The sequence below is a fragment of the Bidens hawaiensis genome, unplaced genomic scaffold (assembly GCF_021521415.1).
Source record: "Bidens hawaiensis isolate Kalapana, Puna unplaced genomic scaffold, B.hawaiensis_p1.1 tig00079443_1, whole genome shotgun sequence".
Lineage (NCBI taxonomy): Eukaryota > Viridiplantae > Streptophyta > Magnoliopsida > Asterales > Asteraceae > Bidens > Bidens hawaiensis.
Window position 1 is genome coordinate 6,139 of NW_027503583.1, and position 25,538 is coordinate 31,676.

The 25,538-nt window shown below is 34.9% G+C and overlaps 1 protein-coding gene across 1 annotated transcript; it reads right to left on the bottom strand.

Moving 5' to 3' along the window:
• Positions 1-14,756: 14,756 nt before the first annotated feature.
• Positions 14,757-16,463, bottom strand: LOC143607098 (NEDD8-activating enzyme E1 regulatory subunit AXR1-like). The gene is made up of 7 exons (XM_077082666.1): positions 16,424-16,463; positions 16,098-16,270; positions 15,849-16,012; positions 15,703-15,813; positions 15,204-15,283; positions 14,947-15,097; positions 14,757-14,873 (listed from the first exon to the last, which is right to left on the bottom strand). The coding sequence occupies exons 2-7, from the start codon at positions 16,099-16,101 to the stop codon at positions 14,757-14,759; spliced, it is 627 nt and encodes a 208-aa protein (XP_076938781.1). The 5' UTR covers positions 16,102-16,270; positions 16,424-16,463.
• Between the last annotated feature and the right edge of the window lie 9,075 nt (positions 16,464-25,538).

A 25,538-nucleotide genomic window follows, 5' to 3' on the forward strand; every position in this document is an offset into this window, starting at 1 on the left:
TTTATTATTTATTTGTATTTATTAGTTCACATGTGGCAAAGTGGGGGATTAGAAAGCCTTATGTAGTGTCACACAGGATAGAGAAGTGTTAGGAGATGTTATGTGACATTAGAGGTTTTCTTTTATTACTTATGTAAAATGTAAAATGTAAGATATAATATGCAAGATTTCTTTTAGTACTATTAAAAGAAATATGAAATTACAAAAGTACCCTCATGTTACTTGCATTTAACGAGAAAAGTTAACTGGGTTAGAATGAAAGGATATAACTTGATAAAGATTTGAAACATAGAGGATGTTTATAGTCATTAAGTTTGCTAAAGGACAACTATTGAAGAAACATACAAAAATAAACAAGTAGTTTTGCTATTCAGTCTTTTTTTTAAATAATCTAAGTATACTATTAAAGATGACAAAATAACAAAACTCGTCCTTTATGTTTACATGATTTTTCAGTGGATGTCCTTTGGCGAAAATAATGTCAGAAAACATCCTTTAATATTAAAAACCTTATCGCGTTTTGTCCTTTGGCCCTAACCCAATTAAATTTTCTAGTTAAAACCAGTCATGTGCAAAGCACATGAGGGTCCATCTCCGGCCACCGTATTTTCTAACGATCACCAACATCGTATACCCTATCTCTCTTTGAGCTTACCCTACTCAGTTTTCGAGCTTATCACTCTTCAATCCCTATTGGATTCAAGACAATAAATTCCCAAACAAATCATGAGGGTTTTAGTTGTTGTTTTTTCCTGTTAAAGGTTATAAAATTTTGGAAATTTGACAGCAGGTTCTGTTTAATCGGAACTCTAGGGTTTGAAATTTGTGATTTTTTCTCCGGCGAGTTTGTATGGCTTCCGGGCTTTTAGATTCCAAGGAAGAGTAAATGGGGAGAATGTAACAAAGTCTACACAAGAAGGTTGAAAAAACCCACCAAGACACCACCGTCGTCGCCGGCTCCAGCATCGCCTCTCCTACAACCACCGGTGCGGTCACTATTACTTCACCTACCCCCAAACCTGTTTCTCCACCGGCCACCCCTAGAAACCATTAAACCCTACAAACCCTAGCTACTAATCACAAAAATTCGGAGTATCCCAACGGACCCGAGGTTGTTAAATCGGTGGTTGTGGTTTTTGATGGTTGGGTTAATATTATCAACTCGTTTTTGACTTTGCAAAGGGTCAACCAGTTTTTGATTGGGTTTTTTCCGGTGACGGGATGGCCCGATTGGATTTTCCGACGTGTCCTTCCGTCGGTGGCGACGAAGAAGATGAGGATGTGAGTGATGAACGAGAGGGTGATGGTGGCGGTAGGTGGGGGTGATGGTGGTTTTGCATTTTGGAGAGAAAGAGACGATGGAGATAGGTGATGACTATGGATTGTATGCTCTTGGGAGTTTATTTAATTTTTTATTTACAAATATAAGAAAATATTTATTCTTTTACCTCTAATGATTAAATTTGTAAAATTATGTAATTACCCTCATGTGCTTTGCACATAACCAGATTTAACGAGAAAACTTATGTAACATCCGTATTTTGAGAATTAATAAATAACGGAAAGTTTTATTATTATCGGTGTGTCGTTAGTTTGGTTGTGTGCGTGTTTGTATTTGGATAAGATTGGAATGGAGGTGGATGGTGGGGCCCATGGCTCCCTATATAAGGACATCCCCCATCCTTTCATCATTTCTTTACACAACACACACACACTAGAAAACACACACTTTCTCTCTAGCATTTTGTATTCGGATCCAAGCAAAAGTGAGGAAGATTTTGGTGTTCAAGTGCCTTTGAATAGCAAGAACACGTCCAGGTCCTCATATTGTCCGGATCTGAACTCGAACCCGAAACAAAAGGTAGGTTTCGGTTTAAATGGTTAAGTTTTATGGTTAGAATCGGCATGCAAACAGATATAATGGTGGATCGGGTTGTGAAATGTAAGAAAAATATAAACTTGGTAAGTTATAACCTCTTGGGTGCACTTTAAGGTAAAAAGGTGGCGTTTGGACTATGAAAGATGGGTTCAGGATCAGGTGCATGGGGTCAGAATGTGTCGAAAGTTGAGAAAGAGTAAAAATCAGGTCCTGAGGAGGAGCCACGAAGTAAAATGGCTTTAAAATGGTAAAAACGAAGAAAGGAAGGCATTTCGCTTCGCTCAGCCATAAGAAGCGAAACAGGCATTTCGCTTCGCTCAGCCATGAGAAGCGAAACAGGTATTTCACTTCGCTCAGCCATGAGAAGCGAAACAGGTTATGCGAAGCGAAATTCTATGCGAAATTCCTCCCATGCGAAATTGTTTAAGTTGTTATTAAAATGTGACCCGATTAATTTTCTGATGCGTTTTTGTTAGAGAACTGTTAATGAAAATAAAATTTTTCATTAAACTCAACCCCAGCCAGGGGCTCTGCCCCTTGGACCCTGCTAGGGGCTGCGCCCCTAGACCCAGCTACCAGGGGCGCTGCCCGGACCCCCGTTAATTGAGGGTCTCATTCACCTAGATGTAAAGAAGTAGAAGTGATAGATAATTGATACACGTGCCTTGTTATACAGTTAGCCGTGCGCAGCTAAGGAAGGGCATTACACTTAACTCAGAGAGAAACAGGACCCAGGTGAGTTTCTAGCCCTATTTCTGTGTTATGTTTTATGGCTGTGTGCATACTCAACGTGATTAGTTAATACACTTAACTTAAGTGGTAAGTGTATACCGTATGAATGTTTATAAATATACGTAATTAGTGTAGAAAGATTTAAACGTATGTGTGAAGAGGTATATGAGAAAAGATATAGCTAATGAAAGAAAGGTATGTACGATATGTGTAGTGTATGAATGGCATGTATGATATGTAGAGTTGAAGAATAAAGGGTTGCCTACCCTAATAATATAGGTGAAGAATGAAAGGGTTGCATACCCTAATAATATATGCGAAGAATAAAGGGTTGCCTACCCTAATAATATAGGCGAAGAATGAAAGGGTTGCATACCCTAATAATATATGCGAAGAATGAAAGGGTTGCCTACCCTAATAATATATGCGAATAATGAAAGGGTTGCAGACCCTAATAATATCTGCGAAGGTTATAGGGCGAAAGGCTCTTTAAAACGTAGAACGATATGTACGTATGAAATAACTAAAGTAAGAAGAAGTATGAATGTATGGAAGTAAGAACGTAAGAGCGAATGTAATATCTGTCTTCGGATATATATATATATATAAATGTGTAAGAATGAGAATGAGATGTATGCTACTTGCTTAACGAAGAACTCACTCAGCGTAGCTGACTTTTAGTATGTACGCAGGCAAATAGGTTGAGGCAGCTGGCTTGAGGAGAGACACATGGCATGAGCTAAAGAGACTGGTATCTATGAAGAAGTGTTATGACTGTCTTATATTATGTCTATGAAAGGATATTTTGTATGTTAAGACAAGATTCGATGTTTTGTAACGTAATGTATGAAGTTTTTTAACTATTCCGCGAAAGTTTTAATTAACTCTGATTTTAGAACTGTGTTTATGAGTAAATCCAACGCCAAGATAGGGTTTCCGGGATCTAGGCCTTACAACTTAACTGGGTTAGGGGCAAAGGACAAAACGTGATAAGATTTTTAATCTAAAAGGATGTTTTCTGGCATTATTTTTGTCAAAGGACATCCACTGAAAAAACGTGCAAACATAAAGGACTAGTTTTGTTGTTTTGTCATTAAAGAAATAGGGATTTTGGACAAATAGCCCTTTTTGATTGTTCCATCCCCATTACTTCCATATATATCAAGCATTATTAGATTCTCTTCACAATTAAATAATTTAAAAGAAATTAAAATGCATATCAATTTTTATTTATTGATAATTGACTTATTATTATTACTAATAAATTTAACTTGTAACTTATTTCCTAACTTACATTGTTTATTTGATTGCTTTCTAAATTAATTTTTGTAAGGAAACTTTTTGATTATGAACGTTTGAATTGTACATGTTGTTTTTATTTGTTTTAATTAAGTTAAAAATCGCAAAATATACTTTTCATTTTTAGCGTAACTATTGAAATTCATTTTAAAATAATTCTATAACATTTTATAAATTCATTTTCATCTTATGTTCGTCCTTTTTTTTTACAGCATGCTTTTAAATGGTCTTAGGTTAATCACTTGCGATAACGTCAACATGAAGTTTCGGGAAATTCAACTATTATTTTAATAGAAATATCAAGGTATTATGTTACAGTTTTGTTGTAGGTGACGGTCTTTACCCGTCCTTAATACATTTTAACGCTTAATGCCGAAATTCAACTTGATTGTTTTTGTTAGTTTGTAATAAATAAAAGTGTAACACAAGATGTAATAATGCCACCAACCTAAATATAATTAAATTATTATGTTTATTTAAGTGAATATGATGAATACTAACTATTAAAATTTTAAAGTATATTGTTTAAATATTTCTATTGAAATTATGAATTTTTAGAAATATATTACTTTCTACAGATTTTAGCACCGCATTAGTTTACTTTCCTCAGTACAATCGACAACATTTTTTGGGTCCATTATAAATACTTAGCCAATTCCCCTAAATCCAATTACATTATAATTTCATCAAGTATATGTATCTTTACCTATTAACCAATTTCTAAATGCTCCTCTAAGTGTTCCGGTCGGTGGAGCGACTGAAAAAATTTCAAAGGTTTTCCTTGAAAATTCACTTTGATTCTCTATCAACCATTAACATGGTTAAAGCTAAATTGTTTGTCCGGAAATGTATGTGATCGAGTAAATAGCTCTACGAACAAATGGATTGGATCGAGTTGGAAAATGACGCTTTACGCCTAATCATTATAGATAACGCTTGCATCCTCTGTATTACCGTGGCCCCTTCGCGCAATTCTTTTGAATTTCTAATATTTATGTACTTGCTCATGATCATGGTTTAAATGAATCAATTTTGTTGGAACTTATATAACGTGTACGTAGTTTTCGACATGATACTTCGTAAGGACGACCGTCATGATAAGTTTCAGTTATTTTTTTAACAATATAAATTCTTATGTTAAGTCCTTAAATTCTATATTATATGTTTGCAGTATTTATTACAATATTTATTTGTGAGATATATATGTTTTTATAGGTTTTTTCATGTTTCAATGATTTTACATTACATTTATTTGAGTATTTAATTTACCTACATAATAAATATCATGATGTTTTCCCCAAATATATACTACAAATTATCTTGTCATTTAAAATTATACATGTTTGTTAGATGATTTATATATTTCCACCCGTGTCGTACACGGATCAATAGCCTAGTAATGTGAATAATATACTTTATTCATTCTATTTCTGGAAAGTTTGGTGGTAACTTAGCCACCTAGGTTGCGAGGTTGGTACTCCTTTCATCTTGTCTTTGAAATTATACATTTGTGGTTCAAAACCTTAACATTAAATGATCACTTAGATATTATTTTATATCACCTATGTGTCATGATAACGTAAAATGGCCCCTATCATAACATTTAGAATATATATATATATATATATAGGGTTAGGTTAGAATAAAAATCCATTTTAGCTGTGAAAACTCTATAAATTCATTCTCAATCATATGTTTTTAATTAAAGATTAAATCTTGTGGTCCACAAGTAAAGTTAATAAAAAAATATAAAAGTTAATTTACACTTTCTCTCCTGAAAACATATATAAAAATTAGTAAAAAAATGTAAAAAAAATAACAAAATATATTTTTTTATGTTTTCGATGTTTTGTATTAAATGTAACAACATATATTACATGTCACAAAAAAAACGATGTTACATAGGGTTTTCACAACTCAAGTGGGTTTTCATTCTATACTTTGCCTATATATATATATATATATATATATATATATATATATATATATATATATATATATATGGTTAGGTTAAAATAAAAACCCAATTGAGTTGTGAAAACTTTAGAAACGCATTCTCAACAACATAATTTTAATTAAAGTGTTTGAATCTTGTGATCCACAATTAAAGTTAATAAAAAATGTAAACATAAATATAACTTTTTCTCTTTCCTGAAAACATGTATAAAAATTAGTAAAAAAATGTTAAAAAATAGCAAAACAGTTTTTTTTTCCTCGATATTTTGTATTAAATGTAATAACATATATTACATGTGTAAAAAAAACAAAAAAAAACGATGTTACATAGGGTTTTCACAACTGAAATGGGTTTTCATTCTATACTTCCCCTATATATATATATATATATATATATATATATATATATATATATATAGGGGTGGGATCCAGTGAAAACTTCTCTTAAAGAGAAAACTTAAAAACTATTTTTAACTTTTTTTAAAATTTTTTTTGAAGTTTCTGTTTTTTCCATTATTCTTATATTTTGTTATTGGTTCCAAAAAAAAAAAACCTTTGTCGGTAACCTTGTCAGTGTAGTGCACATGTTTAATGGTGTGCATTGCATGTATGCAAAAGTGTTTGTATTGCATAGTATACAACACTATTACACATATTTGACACACACTATTGTATATATGCAATATAAGACTAATACGCACATCGATTACACATTAGTACGTATGTGTAATACAAAATTAACGCACATGTGCACTACATCGACTTTTATTTTATTATTATTTTTTTCCATATAATACAACACTACTACACATATACAATACACAAATATTGAATATTTACAACTAAACACTATTGAACTTAAAAATACATAGTAATACACATGTGTAATACAAAGGTTTCGCACAGTAATAACTATTTGCATTACAGCGTTTTTTTTTTAATTTTTTTTCCTTTTTTTATTTTTTTCGAGTGAAGGGGACCAAAATATAAGAATAACGGCAAAAACGGAAATTTGGAAATATTTTTTTATATTTAATTAAAAATATTTCTTTAGGAGTTTTATATTTTCTCTCTAAAGATGAGTATATCTTTATTTAATTAAAAATTGATTTTACCAATTATTTGATATGAAAATCCTATAAAATAGGAATATACTAAAAATTTAATATCCAATTTAAAAAGAAAAAGATATTATTTATAATTAATAAACAATTTTATAGTAAAAAACATAAGTGGGTCATGGGTCACAAAATCCAGATAGCTTTTAAACGGGTTATAACATATCATTTATTTATAAAACCCTTTTATCATCAAATCCTAAGTATATTATTAACTTTCTTACAATAAAGAAAATTAAAATCCAAAAAATAAATATTAAAAAACGAAAAATGTAAAACAATCATTCTCTCAAGCCATCAGATTGCTTTATTTGTAAATAAAGGCTTCTCACGCATTTGACCCGAATTCACGGGTAAAGGTCTCACCAAACTCAGATAGCTCTTAATTAAACAGATTATAACATCCCAATATATTAAAAATTAAAATCATCAAATATTTGATATAAAAATTCTATAAAATAGGGATATACTAAAAATTAATATCCTATTTTATTTAAAAAAAGATATTTTTTATAATTAAGAAACAATTTTATAATAAAGAAAATAAACGGGTAATGGGTATCACCAAACCTAGATAGCTTTTAAACCGGATTATAACGTATCATTTATTTGTGAAACCATTTTATCATCAAACCTCAAATATATTAATTATTAACTTTCTTACAATAAATAATATTAAAATCCAAATATATATATATATATATATATATATATATTAAAAACGAATTATGTAAAACAACCCCGTAATACGAGGGATAAAATCTAGTATATATATATATATATATAAACGAAACATTTAAAAGCTCTCTGGTTACTCCCTAAATTCTTTCAAGCCGCCAGATTGCTTTATTTATAAATGGAGGCTTCTCATGCATTTGATCCGAATTCACGGGTATGGGTTTCACCAAACCCAGATAGGTCTTAAACGGGTTATAACATCTCATTAAATTAAAAATTATTCTTATCAAATATTTGATATGAAAATCCTATAAAATAGGGATATACTAAAAATTAATATCCGATTTTTTTAAAAAAAAGATATTATTTATAATTAAGAAGCAATTTTATAGTAAAAAAATAATTATATATATACATATATGACTAATTTCTTTTGAGAACCACTTTGAGTTTTAAGAATATTCTTTTGAATTTTTTTTACATATATGTAATATGCGTAGGTTACATGTACATAGAAAAATTACAACATTTTTTACGCATCGAATTGACTTTTTACATAGGTGTAATGGACGTTTAAATAAATGTAATCACTGTACATCTGTATTTTCTCTCCTACCTAATTTTTTAATCAGATTTAATCTCAACACCATAATCTAACCTATTTAATTAAATGGTTAAGAATGAGTTCTTAAAACTCAACCAAGTTCTCAAATATATATATATATATATATACATGAGTTCTTAAAACACACATATATATATATGTATGTATGTGTGTGTTTCAATTTGGTAGCCCTGCTTCCATAAATATACCATCCTTCTTTTTTATTATTAGTTATAAAGATAAAATAAATTGACTTGCTTATTGTAGGGGTAGCACTCCATAAATGATATCTGCACCCATGGTGAAGCATTGTTATAGAAAAACTAGAGAATCATCTACCTAATAAAGACAAGAAAGAAGATAAGGATTACAGCTGGAAAAGTATTGTCTTTGGACGTGGTCGACCATTAGGAATAATAGTATGATTGTAGATGTTGTATAGTCCGATTGTCGATGCTCTGTTACGCTTATAAATAGCTTGTATGCTTGTAACAATGCTCATCATTATTCATATCAGTAAACAAACATTCTTAACTATTCTTCTCGTATTACTCTCAAATATTACTCATATCTCCATCTATTAAATTCGGTCTTAGCCCATAATCGATACGGCTATGATTTGCTTTAACAGTTATATTGACAATCTTAATTAGACTTTGTTCATACTGTAAGACATAACTATTACATGTTGGTGTGAACACTAAACTAAACCGTTATTAACACCAATGACGATGGATACAAGATTTTTTTTTCTTTTCATGAGGGTCCCAGGCTGGGGTTTAACCAAATTTTTAGGGGGAGGTGTATTGGGATTTTCATCCTTCCGGTATAATACACCAAACTTTTTTTTAAGGTGAGCACATGCCCCTCTTCTTTGTAGGTAGGTCGGCCCCTGATTAACAGATGAACTGTATTATCACATGTTATTTATTACTTTAGGCAACTTTTTTTTTAAACGTCTAAAACTGTGTTTTTTAAACAACACATTTTTACATTCGAATTATTAAAGTTCATACAAAGGTCAAAATATTAAAGTTAATTACTTTTTTGTTACAATTGAAAAAATAAAATAAATAAATAAATAAGAAATTAAAGATTTTATCTACATATCTATATAATATATATAAACGAAAACCCTAAAATCCTACGTGTCGCCATGTGGTCACTCCCCCTTTTATGGAAGCCATCAGATTGCTTGATTTTTGAATGGAGGCCTCTCATTATTTAACCCAAATTCATGAGTATGGGTCTTATCAAAACCAAATAGCTCTTAAATGAGTTATAACATCTCACTAAATTAAAAATTAATCTTACCAATTATGTGATATGAAAATTCTATTAAATAGGGACATACTAAAAATTAATATCCTATTTTATTTAAAAAATATATTATTTATAATTAAGAAACAATTTTATAATAAAGAAAATAAACGGGTAATGGGTATCACCAAACCCAGATAGCTTTTAATCCGAATTATAACGTATCATTTATTTGTGAAACCATTTCATCATCAAACCTCAAGTATATTAATTATTAACTTTCTTACAACAAATAAAATTAAAATCAAAACATACATATATAAATATTAAAAACGAATAATGTAAAACAACCCCGGTAATACGGGGGATAAAATCTAGTATACTATATATAATACATAAAACAATGATAAATTAAGGATAACTAATTTTAAAAGTTTTACAAATAATAATGCATAAAGTATATGTGTTAAAAGGGTAAATTTGTCTTTTAAACACAATTCACCTCCTCATATTTAACCATATTATAATTTTTTATTTCAATTTTAAACCAACCACGGAGGAAACACTAATAATTTTTTTCATATGTTAATATTTCTGTACAAAAATTGCACCATAGAAACAGGAATTATATTATCTTTAGTTTGAGTATAATATTGTTATAGTTTTCTCAATTGAAAATGTTTAATATGATACATAGGGTGTTCAAGGCCGATCGTGATGCTTTTTAAGTTAAACATCTTAGCCCAACCTTTAGTAACGAATTTTTATCGTTGAAAATCAAAATTGAACCGTTGAAAATTGAAACCGAACCATTACTAACGGTCTAATTCTGGTTTAGTTTCACGGTTTAAGCTTCGTTGATAAATTTAGTTTAAAATGATCACTAATTTAACTGCACCATCAATTCTAACTAAACACCTATAAAATATAATACTTGAGAGAATAATAATTTTAGCCACATAATTGGTAAATATTAATTGAGCACCTGGGAGGCGAAATAATAACAAGAACAAATATTACAAAACTAATCATACTATAATTAAGTTAATTTAAAATTTTAATAGCCAACTTTATTTTAACTATATCTAATGATGGTTCAAATGAGAACCATGGTTTTCTTGAAAACCAAATAATTCAATCCTAGCCATTGATCAAATTTAATAATGGTAAATCGTAATTTTGTTGGAAGAAAAGGGTATTAATTTTCTCATTAAGGGTAATTCCGGTAGATTTTGATTTTCCTTGTTTGAGATTGATATAAATCGTTAACTACCCTCCGTGAACAACTCTTGATTAGAATCTTTAATCCCATCATTGATAGTTTAGCTCCTCTTTCTCTGTTGAAGCCAATTAAGCGAAGTGCAAGATCGAGATGAGGACATTTTTTTTTATATATATTTCGCTTAGATCAGGTTAAAAATAGTTTACTATTTCAACCTCTTTAAGAGCATATACACATATGGATGTTGTTGGCGTCTGTTAGTATAGCTAAGCTAGATAATTAGGTTCATTACATATGTATTTTTCTCTTTCTTTTCTTTTCTTTTTTTTTGTTGTTGTAAATATATATGCATTGGTTGATTGGTGCTTGGTGGTTGATATTTTTCATTTAGCTAAGTTCAATTTTGTATTAAATAATATAAGGTTTTCCGATTGGGAAGAAGGTATGGGCATTTTTTTAAAAATAATTTAGGGTTTTACTTAATTTTAAATTTACACAAAAGTTAGTTTTTCGTTTTGTCGGTTGGGTACATATATGTATTGATGTTGAATTTCATGAAACTACGTATTGCATATGTGTAAATGATAAAATCTTCTTTCGTATATGCATTTTAATTATCTTACATGCTTAGGTGGTTGATTATATTTAAAATGGAAAAAAAATTCGTATATATTTGGTTAAGGTGCTTTTGGATATGTCAAATATATGTGTTAAACATACTTGTACTGGTAATTTGTTTAATGAGCAACCTGTACTAATTTACCTTTGTTTTTATGTGTTTTATTCTAGACTAATTGTAGAAGAATATGGCAAGAGAATGAGTTAGATAAAGATTATCCTTTTTGATTGCTTTGTTAACACTTACTTTGATTTTGAAGAAGATATACATATATGTATAACTTTCTATATTTCATATGGGTAATAGATACACATAGGTCTTTATGCAGTAATACTAGTAGTTTAATGTGTACATATACATACAAGAATCAAGGTCACATACATACGTGTATGGTAATCTATACACCTTCTAGTATGTTAAAAAAAGCGTTAATACATATATGTTCAGCGTGCATGATACATATGTGTATTGCATACTTATATGCTAAACATCATGCGTATGTGTTGATTGAAATAGCTATGATACATGTACATATATGTATGATAATGCGTATGTGTTGATTGAAACAGCCATGATGCATATATGCATGATAATGTTTATACATATAAATATAGAAAACTTTTAATTTATTAATCATATGATACATATATGGGTAAATATCACTTTTGTAATCTACAACATAATGATAATTTTAAAACGAATCAATTGCATTATCTCAACACAATATACAAAGTGCATGTCAAGATAAGATGATACTAATTATATTTGTGTACCATTTGGACAGTCGACTATTTATATATGTTTAAACCTGTATTTTTTTTTTCTTTCACAGAATCAGTTATTTTTTTCGAGAACTTGGTGCACAAAGATACAATGAGCTGATGCGGAACAAGAAGAAAAATTATATGGACTATGGTGTTTTTGTTATGAGGCATATGAAGACGTTCATTGGCGATTATGAAAGGTATTGGGACTGAGGGTTTCCAACAGATGAGAGGGATACTTTAGTCAGAAGCAATTAAGTATCCTGAGAAGGTTATCAAGGAACCATCCGCTTTGAAATAGAACTTAGAACATCAATGTAGTTTATTTAGTTATGGTTTTGGTTTCAGCTAATGAATTTATTTTTTTTTATTTATATTTTTTTTGTATAGTGTTGGAATTGTTTGAAACTTGTTTTTTATTTGACCTTAGTTTACTTTAAAGAAGTATGGATTATACATGTGTTAAGTAATATTTTATGTTTACCAATTGCAATGTTTTTGGATGGAGCGTTCCCATTTCTAGTATTTTACATATATGTTATATGTACTAAGATTGATCTACAAAATGTATCTATGTATATGTTATTGCAACATATTTAGTTGTGTTGTATTTATCTGTTCGCCATACTAATATAAACACCCTAGGTGTTGCAACGTATTTGTAAATGACAAGATCTTCGTTGGTATGTGTACTTTGATGGTAGCTTATATTTGACATTAGAAAAACTTGATACATATTTGAAGGTTATCTATTGATTTAAATATAGTTGTAATTGCAGGTTTCATAGTGATAGTTATATGTTATCTTTGAACAGGAAGGAATTAATGAACATGTAAAATTGAAAGAGATAAGATTTGAATTAATAATATAATATTGTTCAAGTTTTTCGAATAATGAAAAATGGTTAAGGAGATATATAAGGGATTAAGTTTGAATGAATTAATATAAAATAAATAAATAGAAACAAAATTACTATTACACCCTTACATTGAAAATAAGAAAAAATAAAAAGGAAAATTTATGATTGGTCGATAGGCGTTCTTAAGGTTTTTAAGGTGAGGAATGGTTCTCATTTGAACCCTCTCCTATATAACAAAACATATCTGATACTATATAATAAAAATGATTAAAATATATTCAACATTTACAGTCTGGTCTGGTTTCATATGGCCGATTTTTAGTATAAATTGCGAATCAAAACGTCTGCCGCGGTTTGAAAATTTTGAAATCGTCCAACCGATCGAAAGTAAAAAAACCAACCGTGAAACCAAACCGATGATCGGTTTAAACAGTTTTAAGGTTTTAAACTGAACCACAAACAATAAAACACCCATAATTGTTGCATAATAACCAGGATATGCATTCAAAAACCCGTTGCATCGCTCGAGCACCCATCTTGTAAATAATAAATACAAAGGATCCCTTGACAAACTGAAATATTAATTTTGATGTCGCTCCTCTTTCTACGTACTACACCCACTCTCATTCTCAGCCATAAAATTGACTTGAACTTTGAATATTAATATGATATTGACCCACCACTCACGTTTTATGTGAATTTAGACCAAGACCATGAGTCCATGCTGGGCCCTTGATTATCACACCTCATCGAATGAGGTTGATTTGGCATTGTGAAACATGTTTAGTGTAGCGTGGTCCACGGAGTTGAAGTCTAAGTAGCACAGAAACGGGTACGGTACCAGGATACGGGGACGGTACGGGTACGGAAAACGGCAAAACTCAAAAATCCAAGATACAGGTACGGCAAAAATACTATATAAAAAAAATATAAATATATTAAGTGATGAAGTGATGAATATTGATAAACAAAGAATTGCTTGAGAATTGATAAATTGATAATGAGAATTGAGAAGATTATGGAATACGGCTTCTGATTGTGAAGTCGTGATTACCAAATAACAATTGCTTGCTAATTCATAATTTTGAGAATTGCAATTTGAAAAACAAAGAGATAATAATATATTATATAATAACGGAATAGCCGTTACTGTCATAGTTATTATATACATATTATAATTAGTTACAAAACTATTTTTGGAATTTGAAATGTTAATAAAAAAAAACCCTATATTTTGTAGGGATACGTTTCTGAAACAGCACGACGTCTCTGTTTTTCCGAAGCGGTGGCGAAACGTACCGGCGGCGTTTCTCCGGCGTACCCGTCCCCCGCCATCCCTGGGACGGGGACTCAATCAATCTGCCGTTTCAGTGCTACATAGCTTTTTCATCAACTTAAATTTATAATCCATTAACATAGCGTAAAGTGTAATTCATGCAAAAGAGTGTTTCTACTGATTTCAGTTTCATTATAGATAAATAAGAAACAGAGCAACTGTTAAAAATACAATAGACCTCCTCTAAATTAGCACACAAGTGCCTAGACTTTATTTGTGCACAACTAAATCCTTGTATGTTTAAAACCTAGCAAAAAGCTCCTTTTCATCAAGTTTACAGACTTAATAATGCAAAAGGAAAAAAAAAAAAGCAGTGTGCATCAGCGTTTTATCAGCATTTTCCCATAGTACATACAACAAAAAAAGATAACTGATTCAAAATGATAATATCCGTAACATACAGCTAGAATCCTTCAATAGAAGATTATGTTACAGTAATTTTATGTACTTGCTGGCTCCTTTTGAGGCAAAAACTTTGAACGAGGCCTCAATAGCTTCTTTATAGTTGTCCTCATCCGTTGCAACCATTTTCGCTTTTATTAAATCCTACAAGTTCCAAAGTAACAGTTTTAAAAATAGTGAGACATAAGAAGAAAATTTTGGGTAATTAAGTAAAAACCTTGAATTCCTTTTTCTCTTCCCTAGTTGATGGCAGCCTTCCACCATGACTTTTAGCCCACTCCTCTGCTATCTTCACAAGAATTAAAATGTATGGCACATGTTTATGGACTACAGAATCAGATGTATCTAAGTCGATGTTCTCGGTAAACCTAAAACAATGTAAGAAATTAATATCTGGTATATAGAAGTATAAAACTACTTCCAGTCAAATGCAGCACAAACTAATAAAAGTATGTTCACTTAAAAAATACCAACTTTTTAAGTTCAGGCCATGGATTATTTAACCGGAGATCATCCAAAAAATGATCAGGCTTTGACTCAATAACCGCATGTTCCTGTCACATCATGAAAAAACAAGATTACAGTCATTGACTTGTTGTATAGAAAAGTCAACATTGACCTATATCGATAATGAGACTACATGAACAACATCCTTGAATTTCATATGTACTACTCATATTTACCGTTTTAAAACACAAAAATGCCATATATACTCATCCCATGGTAAAAATAAGACCAATCACTTATATCAATCAATATACTTAATTGAACAAAAAAATGGAAATTAAACATTATTACTTGGTTTCGTCTCAACACATAATGTTTTGTTCGTTTATTTGGGAAGAAAATTGTAAAATTATCTTATTTAAATCTTATTTACTATGAAATAGTTAAATATAAATGTTTAGATTAAATTCAGAAGGGCATACACGTATACTAACGGAAAATATTCCAAATAAAAATTCATATGTACCTTGACACTGATCCGAACAAACCCACTGAGGCCATATGAGCGTGCAAATATTAACATAACATTTGCATCATGACAAATACGGTCCAACTTCACCATAGAATCTTCAACCAGCTGAAATTATAAAATGTTAAGCTAAAGTGATTTACCTGAGTGGCTACAACCAATGTGAACTGAGAAAAAAACAAAGGATTTGTGTCAATTAAAGTGACCGGATGCTCTTCAATAAATTTGGCTTTAACGGCATCGTTTAGTTCCTGAAGAAAAGCGCAAACCCATTTTGCCTTCGGGTGTCTAAGACTTGACTCATTGACTGTGCAAACACATTATTGTTATTATTAAGATTAATAATAAAGTTGAATGAAGTCGGAACAACGGATAAGGAAAGGAAAAGATACCCATAAAATTATTTCCAAGGTCTGCGTTTTCGACTTTAGAAGCATCGACAACAGTAATGCTTCCAATACCAGCAAGAACAAGGTTTTTGAGTGTTTCAGAACCAGTGGGTCCACAATTGAGCAAGCATATGCTAGCTTTCTCAAGTGCAGCCTGACCTTGGTCACCCCAGATCCTGTATGTAACAAACAAGAGCATGAATCCATGTGTGTTGTTTTATCAATTACAAGCAAGCATCATGTGAATTGATTAATTAAAAGAATTAACAATAATAATGTTGAGATGAGCTAGGGTTTGGTTTGGTAAAGAAAAGCAGGTATGTATGTACCTGAGTTGACGATCGTATTTGGTCTTAGCTTCCACAGCCATTGCTTGACCTTTTGTTATAGTTGTAGTTGTAGTTGTATAATACAAACACCAGACGACTAATTGAACTGGATTGGATTACTCGCTCAAGGCGGAAGGAATGAATTTTGATTTCTGAGAACGAACGAACGAACAGAGAGTCGCGTATTTTGACCTAATTCCCTTCCCAGCCTAAGGCCGAGCGTAGTGCTGCAACGTTTTGTCATTTTATATTTTATAATGATTTGTTTTAACGTAGTTTTGTTTTGATTAAATATGTATACATTAGTTTGTTGCGTTCATTATATTTTTTAACGTTTGGCTCTTTCAATTGAGATGTGTAGGTTTTTTAGATTCTTAACAAGCGAACATAAACGAATACGAACATGGTGATTTTTTTAAACGAACAAATATGAACACAAATATTTGTCTTTTGAAAAAGGGGCGGTTGATGTAGATGAAGATGGTTGATGCATGAGAGGGGAGGTTAACAATGGTGGGTGGTAATCGGGAGCTTGCCGGCGACGGAGAATATGTAAAATAGAGAAATTAAAATTAGGGTTTGATGATAAAAGATTTTTACAAATAAATGAGATGTTATAACTCGTTTAAGGGGTATCTGGGTTTGGTGAGACCTATACCTGCATTCCAAACCCATCTATCCTGTGCATCTCTATAATTAAATTAAAAAAATTATAATTCTCTGTCATGTTTAATTAAATCATATTTTTTATACATTTATCATTACAGTTTCTCTCTCCTCTACTCACAACCAATTTCAACAAATACTACCAAAAAAATGGGGGTAAACAAGTTTTCCCTAAATTTCTAAAAAAAAATCACTACATTTTCTCTCTCATTCACTTACAACCACTCTTATGCATATTTTATAACTAGCTTTTGAACCCGTGTATTACACGGGATTTGTTAAATGATAAAAATAAATAAGGTTGTTATTTCAATTGTAATTCTCAAAATACTTATGAATTAATTTAATGTACAAAGTAAAACTTATGAATTATATTTTTTTTCAGTTCACGACTTATGAAATCCGTGTACTACATGTGATGGAAAATATGAACTTAATGTAATTTCTCGTGTAACAATATTTAAAAGATGATGATTAATGTGTATAGACAATAATTTGTAGCATAATGTCATTAAAAAAAACAAATGTAGACCTAAACATATATATTTTCCAAATTACTGAAAAACAACCACCAACCCAAGCATTAACTCTTTTTTTAAAGGTAATTATAAAGGTGACATTTACAAACCTTTAAATAATGAAAAGTTAAGTGTCATTGTTCGTTTATTTTTTTTTGTTAAAAAAAGCGGTTCGGTTCGTTTATTTTTTATAAAAAAAAGTGGTTCGGTTTTTTTTTCTTTTAAAGTAGTTCGGTTTGTTTATTATTGTTAAAAATGTGATTCGGTTCATTTATTTTTCTTAAAAAAAAAGTAGTTCGGTACGTTTATTTTTTTGCTAAAAAGGTGGTTCGGTTAATTTATTTTTGTTAAATAAAGTGGTTCGGTTTGCTTTTTTAAGTAGTTCATCTCATTTATTTTTGACCAAAGGGTTAAGTAATGAGAAAAAAAATACTATTTATCCTTGACTTAATGGAAAAAATAAAAGGGTTAACAAAAACTACTAAAATAGCATGATTTTGAAAACGTTAGGCGCTTATTTGCAAGAAATTTTTTAAAAGTACTAAAATAGCATAGTTGGTCAAACCTCAGGTATGAAAATGGTGCCTCGGAACGAAACGAGGCAGTAGCATAAATCACCATATCATCCCCCTTGCACTTACTAACCCTCAGAACAGCCTCCATCTCTCTCACCCACTGATGTGCTGCCAATGCATCTTTAGTACCATCGAAAGAAGGGGGGTCGCACTTCTTAAAGTCATCATACAAGCAACCCCGTGTCGATACACTAACTGTCCGCACCTCATCTTCATCCCCACTCGGCACATACACTTCCTCTTCCTCTTCGACCTGTACCTCCGTACCCTTCCTTCTCCTATCCGAACCCTTACCAACCAGTGACTCCTCAATGGCCCTGACGGCCTTAGCAACGATCTCAGGAATGGCAGGATCTAAGGCGGGGTTATCCCCCTCCTCGTGAATCGGAGTGTCCTGCTGGGAAGTAGGAATCGCACTCTTGGCTTTGGCACGTGGCTTACGACCATGACCACGGACACTAGAACCACCTCTCTTAGCTGCTCGAGTATTAACCATGACTTATCCCTACAAAGACAATTTTAATATGGTGAGGTACGAGTGGCATTTTGAACGTGTAAGGTAAGGGTAAACTGCTAATGACGTTGATCAAGTGTAATTACTCGTTTACTTTACCCGCCCGTCCTAATCACCCCCTGCCCCTATCCACATTAGCCTTCTATCTAACACTTAAACAGTTAATCACATACTGGAAACTTTTAAACTTAAAGGAATGACTAATAATCTAAAGTTACCTCTTGGCGTGCAGCTACTTGCGGTGGGCATACCGGTCTCTTTTCTTACAGTTCGAGTCCAAGCATTCGGGGATGCTCGGATCCCTCGAACCAAGGCTCTGATACCAACTTGTAAGGCCCCAAACCGTGGGAACCCCACAGTTGGTAATCGTACAAAACACTTGTAAAAATATTTAAACTTAAAAATGATTCATTTCATTAAAATAAGCAATTCAGAGTATAATTCAGAGGAAAACATAAATAAAAAAATAAGTTCCCAAAACCCGGGAATTTTGCCCAAAATCAACATAGTTATCTTAAAATAAAATTTTTTTAAAAATAAATGTTTGATAGTAAAACTTCAATTCCCGTATGCCCTTCACCGTCCAAGTAGCTTCGTGCACGTCCAAGCAAAGGCATCCTCTTCCTAACCTGAAACTCACACTAACATGCACACAAAGTCAGCTTGAGCTGAGCCAGTTCAAGTTTTAAGTAAATAACATCAGTAGTAATAGTTAAGATAGTCAAACCAAAAGTTTTAAAAAGTAAAAGGGTACATCCATCAAATCATCATTACCGAGAACTAAACATCCTCATACATACATATACAAAATGTATATGTAAACATCCTTTCAATTACATCTCTATATATATCACAGTATATACATATAACGTCCACGTATAACATCAGGGTCGAGCAAACGTACAACCCAAACACGTAACATCAGTGCATGCAAACACAAAGTAGGCATACACAACATCAGTAGTCGAAAAGACTACAACATCGCCAGATATAGGCCAAGCAATAATGTATATACATATATATTTATTTAACATCCCAAGGCCTACCATATGCTAGTAAGCCTATATAAATTCGTTTAAAAGCATTTCATCATGTAAGAAAACGCTTAGGTGTGCATGCTAGCCCAAAAGTAAAAAGAGTAAAAAGGGCATCATGAACTCACCTGAAATCAATCGAACACCTGCAACGAGCTAGAAAATTCCTAAGTGCATGATCACAAGTAAGGGCCTGTAAATTATACACAACACGTTACTAGACTAGACCGTAAGAACAATCTTGCCTAATGGGCCGTTCAAGCCCAACACTTTGGCCGAAGGCCCAACAACTTGGCCCAAGGCCCAACCCTTGGCTCAAGGCCCAACAACTTGGCACAAGGCCCAACAACTTGGCCCAAGTCCCTCCACTTGGCCCAAGGCACAAGGACAATCAATTCGGGTCGAATGCGCATGCAATAAACCTTAAAACCATTTCTTAAACGAATCAGCCCCGAATGGACCAAATTCCATTTTAAATCTTTTCATTCGTCAAGATTATGTCACCCGACTTGATAGGGTTGAAGGTTACTTTTTACAAGTCTTACTTTACCGTTTAAACGAAAATTCGCGCACCGCCGACTCGATTGACGAAGCACTAACCACAACAGCCCCGAGCATCAAAAAAAGAATTTTTCCACAGCCCTTAAATCCCCCTAGGGCTGTACAAACTGATTCGGTCAGTCACCTGATCAATTAACGCATCAAACTCAACAATTTGCAATTCTACACCCGTTAAACCCTAGTTTTCGAACTACAATCGATTGACCGACCTAACCAACTCCAATGACCACGAAATTTTAGTATGATGTAAATGCCATACCTGGGGATCTTTCTACACCGGAAACTCTAATTTTTATCCACGGGAAGTGGGTCAATTACACCTTGCCCGAAAATCTGTCCAACGAAAAGTTTCGGCAAAATTGAGCATCAAAACGATTAGGGGTGAACAAAAAGAGTGTTGGGATTTGTAGTACATACCTTGAACTACTACTAGGAGCTTGGAATCGATCAAAAAGTCAAAGCATGGAAGGGAGGGGGTGGCTGGAAGGGACCGATCACAGCAGCAGCTATGGTTAGGGTTTAGGTTTTTTGTTTAATGTTATATCATAAAACATTTTCATTCTAGCCCCCGGAATTTAATAATAATGCAACTTAGAAGAAATGTTAAGCGATTAGACGTACCGGGATGACGTAAAGGCCTTCGAGAAACGTCGGATAAATCCCGAGAATTATACATACTCTACAAGCTTTAATTCTTGAAACCGGAATTAACGGGCGTTACAAGTCCACCCCCTTACAATGGGATTCGTCCCGAATCCCGATGCGACAGGAACAACTGCGGATAATGCTTTATCATTTCGTCTTCGGACTCCCAAGTGGCCTCAGAAACCCTACGGTGTTTCCACTACACCTTCACCTGTCTAACCACCTTATTCCTCAAACGCCTCTCCTGACTGTCAAGAATAGCAATCGGTTGTTCAACGTAGTTCAGCTTACTGTCGAGCTCAATCTCATCAACAGGCACATGGGCCTCACCATCCGCTAAGCATTTCCTCAGATGGGACACATGGAAGGTAGGATGAATCCCCGCGAGCTCATCAGGCAGATCCAGCCTAACCTCACCTACACGGGACACTATACGAAACGGACCAATGAACCTCGGACTAAGTTTCCCCCTCTTACGAAAACGAATAATGCCCTTCCAGGGGGAAACTTTTAACATAACCCGGTCCCCCGCCTCAAACACAATAGGCCTTCGCCTCTTATCTGCATAAGACTTATGACGATCCTGCGCGGCCCTCATAAATGCTTTAATCTTGTCGAGCTTCTCAGTCATAGCCTTGACCACCTCTAAACTACCCAACTGCTTTTGACCAATGGAACCCCAACAGACTGGAGTCCTACACCTCCTACCATACAACATCTCAAACGGTGGCATCCAATCGTGGCGTGGTAACTGTTATTATACGAAAACTCCACCAACGGTAAGTGACGGTCCCAACTACCACCAAAGTCGATAACACAAGCCCGCAACATATCCTCGAGAGTCTGAATGGTCCTCTCGGACTGACCATCCATCTGCGGGTGATAGGCAGTACTGATGAGGAGTTTGGTGCCCATCTCCTCGTGAAACCTTTTCCAAAACCTGGAGGTGAAACGCGTATCCCTATCCGAAACAATAGATACCGGCACCCCGTGCCTAGAGACGATCTCACGAATAAACACATCGGCCAGCTGCTCAGAATTAAAAGTCTCTCGGATCGGCAAGAAATGAGCGCTCTTGGTCAATCTATCCACGATTACCCAAATGGTGTCATAATTACCCCTAGGAGTACGAGGCAGTTAGGTCACGAAATCCATAGTAAGATGCTCCCATTTCCACTCAGGTATTTCCAATGGCTGAAGTTTCCCAAATGGCTTTTGATGTTCGGCTTTAACTTGTAGGCACGTCAAACACTTACTCACGTACTGAGCCACTTCAAATTTCATCGCAGGCCACCAATAATTTTTCTTCAAATCTTGGTACATCTTGGTCGCGCCCGGGTGAATAGAATAGTGTGAATTGTGTGCCTTATCCAAAATTTTACCTCTGAATCCCCCAAACCTCGGTACCCATAAACGACCATCCTTATACTTCACCCCGTCACCAACGTCTTCCAACAATTTCTCCTGACCCCAAACACGTTCTGACATAATCCATTCCACCTGTAACGCTTCATTCTGGACGTTGGCTATTAGTTTCAAAATGTCGGGTTTGAGAATAAGCTGGTAGGATTTCACACGAATCGGCTTCGGTCTCTCTTTCCTACTTAACGCGTCGGCCACCACTTTAGCCTTGCCGGAGTGTTACATAATATCCAAATCTAAATCCTTAATCAACTCCAACCATCGCCGTTGGCGCATATTCAGTTCCTTTTGTTCAAAGAAGTATTTTAAACTCTTATGGTCGGTATAAATTACGCAGGGAACACCGTACAAATAATGTCTCCACAACTTAAGCGCAAACACCACCACCGCCAGCTCCAAGTCGTGGGTAGGATAATTCGCCTCATGAGGCTTCAACTTTCGTGAGGCATAAGCGATGACCCGACCTCGCTGCATCAAAACACACCCAAGCCCCTGATAAGAGGCATCAGAGTACACCACCAAATCATCGGTGCCATCAGGTAAAGCTAAGATCGGGGCATGCGTCAATCTGTTCTTTAACTCGAGAAAGGCCTCCTCCTGTTCCGTACCCCAAACGAACTTAACACTCTTCTTAGTCAACTTGGTCAGTGAAGAAGCAATCTTCGAAAAATTGGGAATAAAGCGGCGGTAATACCCGCCAAACCCAGAAAACTACGGATTTCTGTTGGAGACTTAGGAGACTCCCAATCATTCACGGCTTCCACCTTTGCAGGGTCAAATCATTCACGGCTTCCACCTTTGCAGGGTCAACCAGAATACCACTCGGGTTAATAACATGGCCCAAGAATTGAACCTCACGTAACCAGAAGGAACACTTAGAAAATTTTGCATACAATTTGTTCTTTCGCAGAGCCTCCAACACTTCCCTGAGATGACCGGCGTGATCGGATTCACTTTTAGAGTATACAAGAATGTCGTCGATGAACATAATAACCGAACGATCGAGCATCGGTCTACACACCCGGTTCATAAGATTCATGAACGCAGCCGGTGCGTTGGTCAAACCGAAAGACATCACTAGAAATTCGTAATGTCCATAACGAGTGCGGAAGGCAGTCTTAGGAATATCTTCCTCCCGAATCTTTAGCTGATGATACCCGGACCTTAGGTCGATCTTCGAGAACCAATTAGCCCCTTGGAGCTTATCAAATAAGTCATCGATCCTCGGGAGCGGGTATCGATTTTTAACAGTGAGCTTATTCAACTCACGATAGTCAATGCACATTCGCATGCTACCGTCCTTTTTCTTAACGAACAAGACCGGGGCACCCTAAGGAGAGATGCTCGGTCGAATAAAGCCCTTGTCGAGCAAGTCTTCCAACTGAGCCATAAGTTCCTTAATTTCATTCGGCGCTAGGCGGTAGGGAGCTCGGGCAACGGGCTTGGCGCCCGGTACAAGGTCTATCTAGAACTCGACCTCGCGATCCGGCGGCACATCTGACAAATCATCTGGAAATACATCCGGGAAATCCTGAACAATAGGAACATCACCGACGGTAGCCACCTCGGTATTCACATTCATAGCATACGCCAGATACGCCCCGCACCCCTGCTGCATCAACTTTCCCGCTTTAAGCATGGATATAATATGTGGCGTCGCAACATTCCGATCACCGAAGACCGTAATTCGAGTCCCATCCGGGGCCCTTAGACGAACGAGTTTCTGACCACAAATGATCTGAGCATCGACATTCGCGAGCCAATCTATCCCGAGCACCACATCGAAACAACCAAGCGGCATCAAATACAATCGCACCGGAAACCTATAACCAGACAACTCGATGGAACAACCCTGAATGGCCCTAGACACGGACACTGATTTTCCTACGGTGACCTCAACCTCAAACCCATCGACTACGCGTTTGGGTGATTTATTCAACAAGGAACAGAAAGCGGTAGACACAAAACTCTTACTGTCGCCCGAATAAGGAAAAGTACCTGAAACGAAACTCCGCATCCTCTTTCGCTTCCTTCTTGGAGATGTTGAAGGCCTTCGCCCTGGCCTTCGGCTTCTCATCCATCTTCCCCCTCGAGGTAGTCCCCTGCCCGGATCCCCCCCCCCCCGCCTTACTGGAAGGACAGTTTGATGCCAGGTGACCTGAACCCTTACAGCGGAAACAGGTCAATGTCGGACACTCGAAATGAGGGTGTCCTACCTTATCACAACGAAAACAAGTGCCAAACCCAATCCTACATTCCCCCTTGTGTGGCTTCCCGCACTTCTTGCAATTACCAAACTCCGCACCCCTTTTGAACTCAGAAGTCTCAGTCTTTACCCTTTTCTCAGACGGATTAAATTTGCTTCCCCCGGGCCGCTTACCGTACGAATTTGATTTCCATGTCTTCCTATTCTCGGGCGGCGGTAACTTCTCTCTCTGACCATACAGCGTACCTGCTAGAGTGACCACCGAGTGAAAAGAGTTCATGTCGGTAGTCAACACACCCCTACGAATATCCACCGGAAGCCCCTTCACGTACTTCTTAATCCTCTTGGTTTCGGGAGTAACCAAATCGGGACATAAATGAGCCATCTTGTTAAACTTGGTGGTATACTCCCGATGCGACATAGTACCAGCCTCCAAGGTCAAGAATTGCTGCTCTATCTTATCCAATTCATGCGGACGACAAAACTGATCGAGAACCAATTTCTTCAACTCATCCCACGTCATCCTCCTAATCGAACGATCACCCATAGCTTGCGCCAAGTTATCCCACCAACATAGTGCCTCGGAATGAAACGAGGCAGTAGCATAAGTCACCATATCATCCCCCTTGCACTTACTAACCCTCAGAACAGTCTCCATCTCTCTCACCCACTGATGTGCTGCCAATGCATCTTTAGTACCATCGAAAGAAGGGGGGTCGCACTTCTTAAAGTCACCATACGAGCAACCCTGGGTCGATACACTAACTGTCTGCACCTCATCTTCATCCCCACTCGGCACATACACTTCCTCTTCCTCTTCGACCTGTACCTCCGTACCCTTCCTTCTCCTATCCGAACCCTTACCAACCAGTGACTCCTCCATGGCCCTGACAGCCTCAGCAATGATCTCAAGAATGGCGTTATAGAGCACCTGATAAACCTCATCCGCGATAGCCGCGCGCATAGCAGGATCT

Bases quoted from the DNA above. Each gene is read 5' to 3' on its own strand.
- LOC143607098 (XM_077082666.1), bottom strand. The intron at 15,284-15,702 runs GTACATATGAAT...ATGATGTGACAG, and splicing joins TTGTTCGGATCAGTGTCAAG to GAACATGCGGTTATTGAGTC. The intron at 14,874-14,946 runs GTTTTTACTTAA...TGGAACTTGTAG, and splicing joins AAGAGAAAAAGGAATTCAAG to GATTTAATAAAAGCGAAAAT.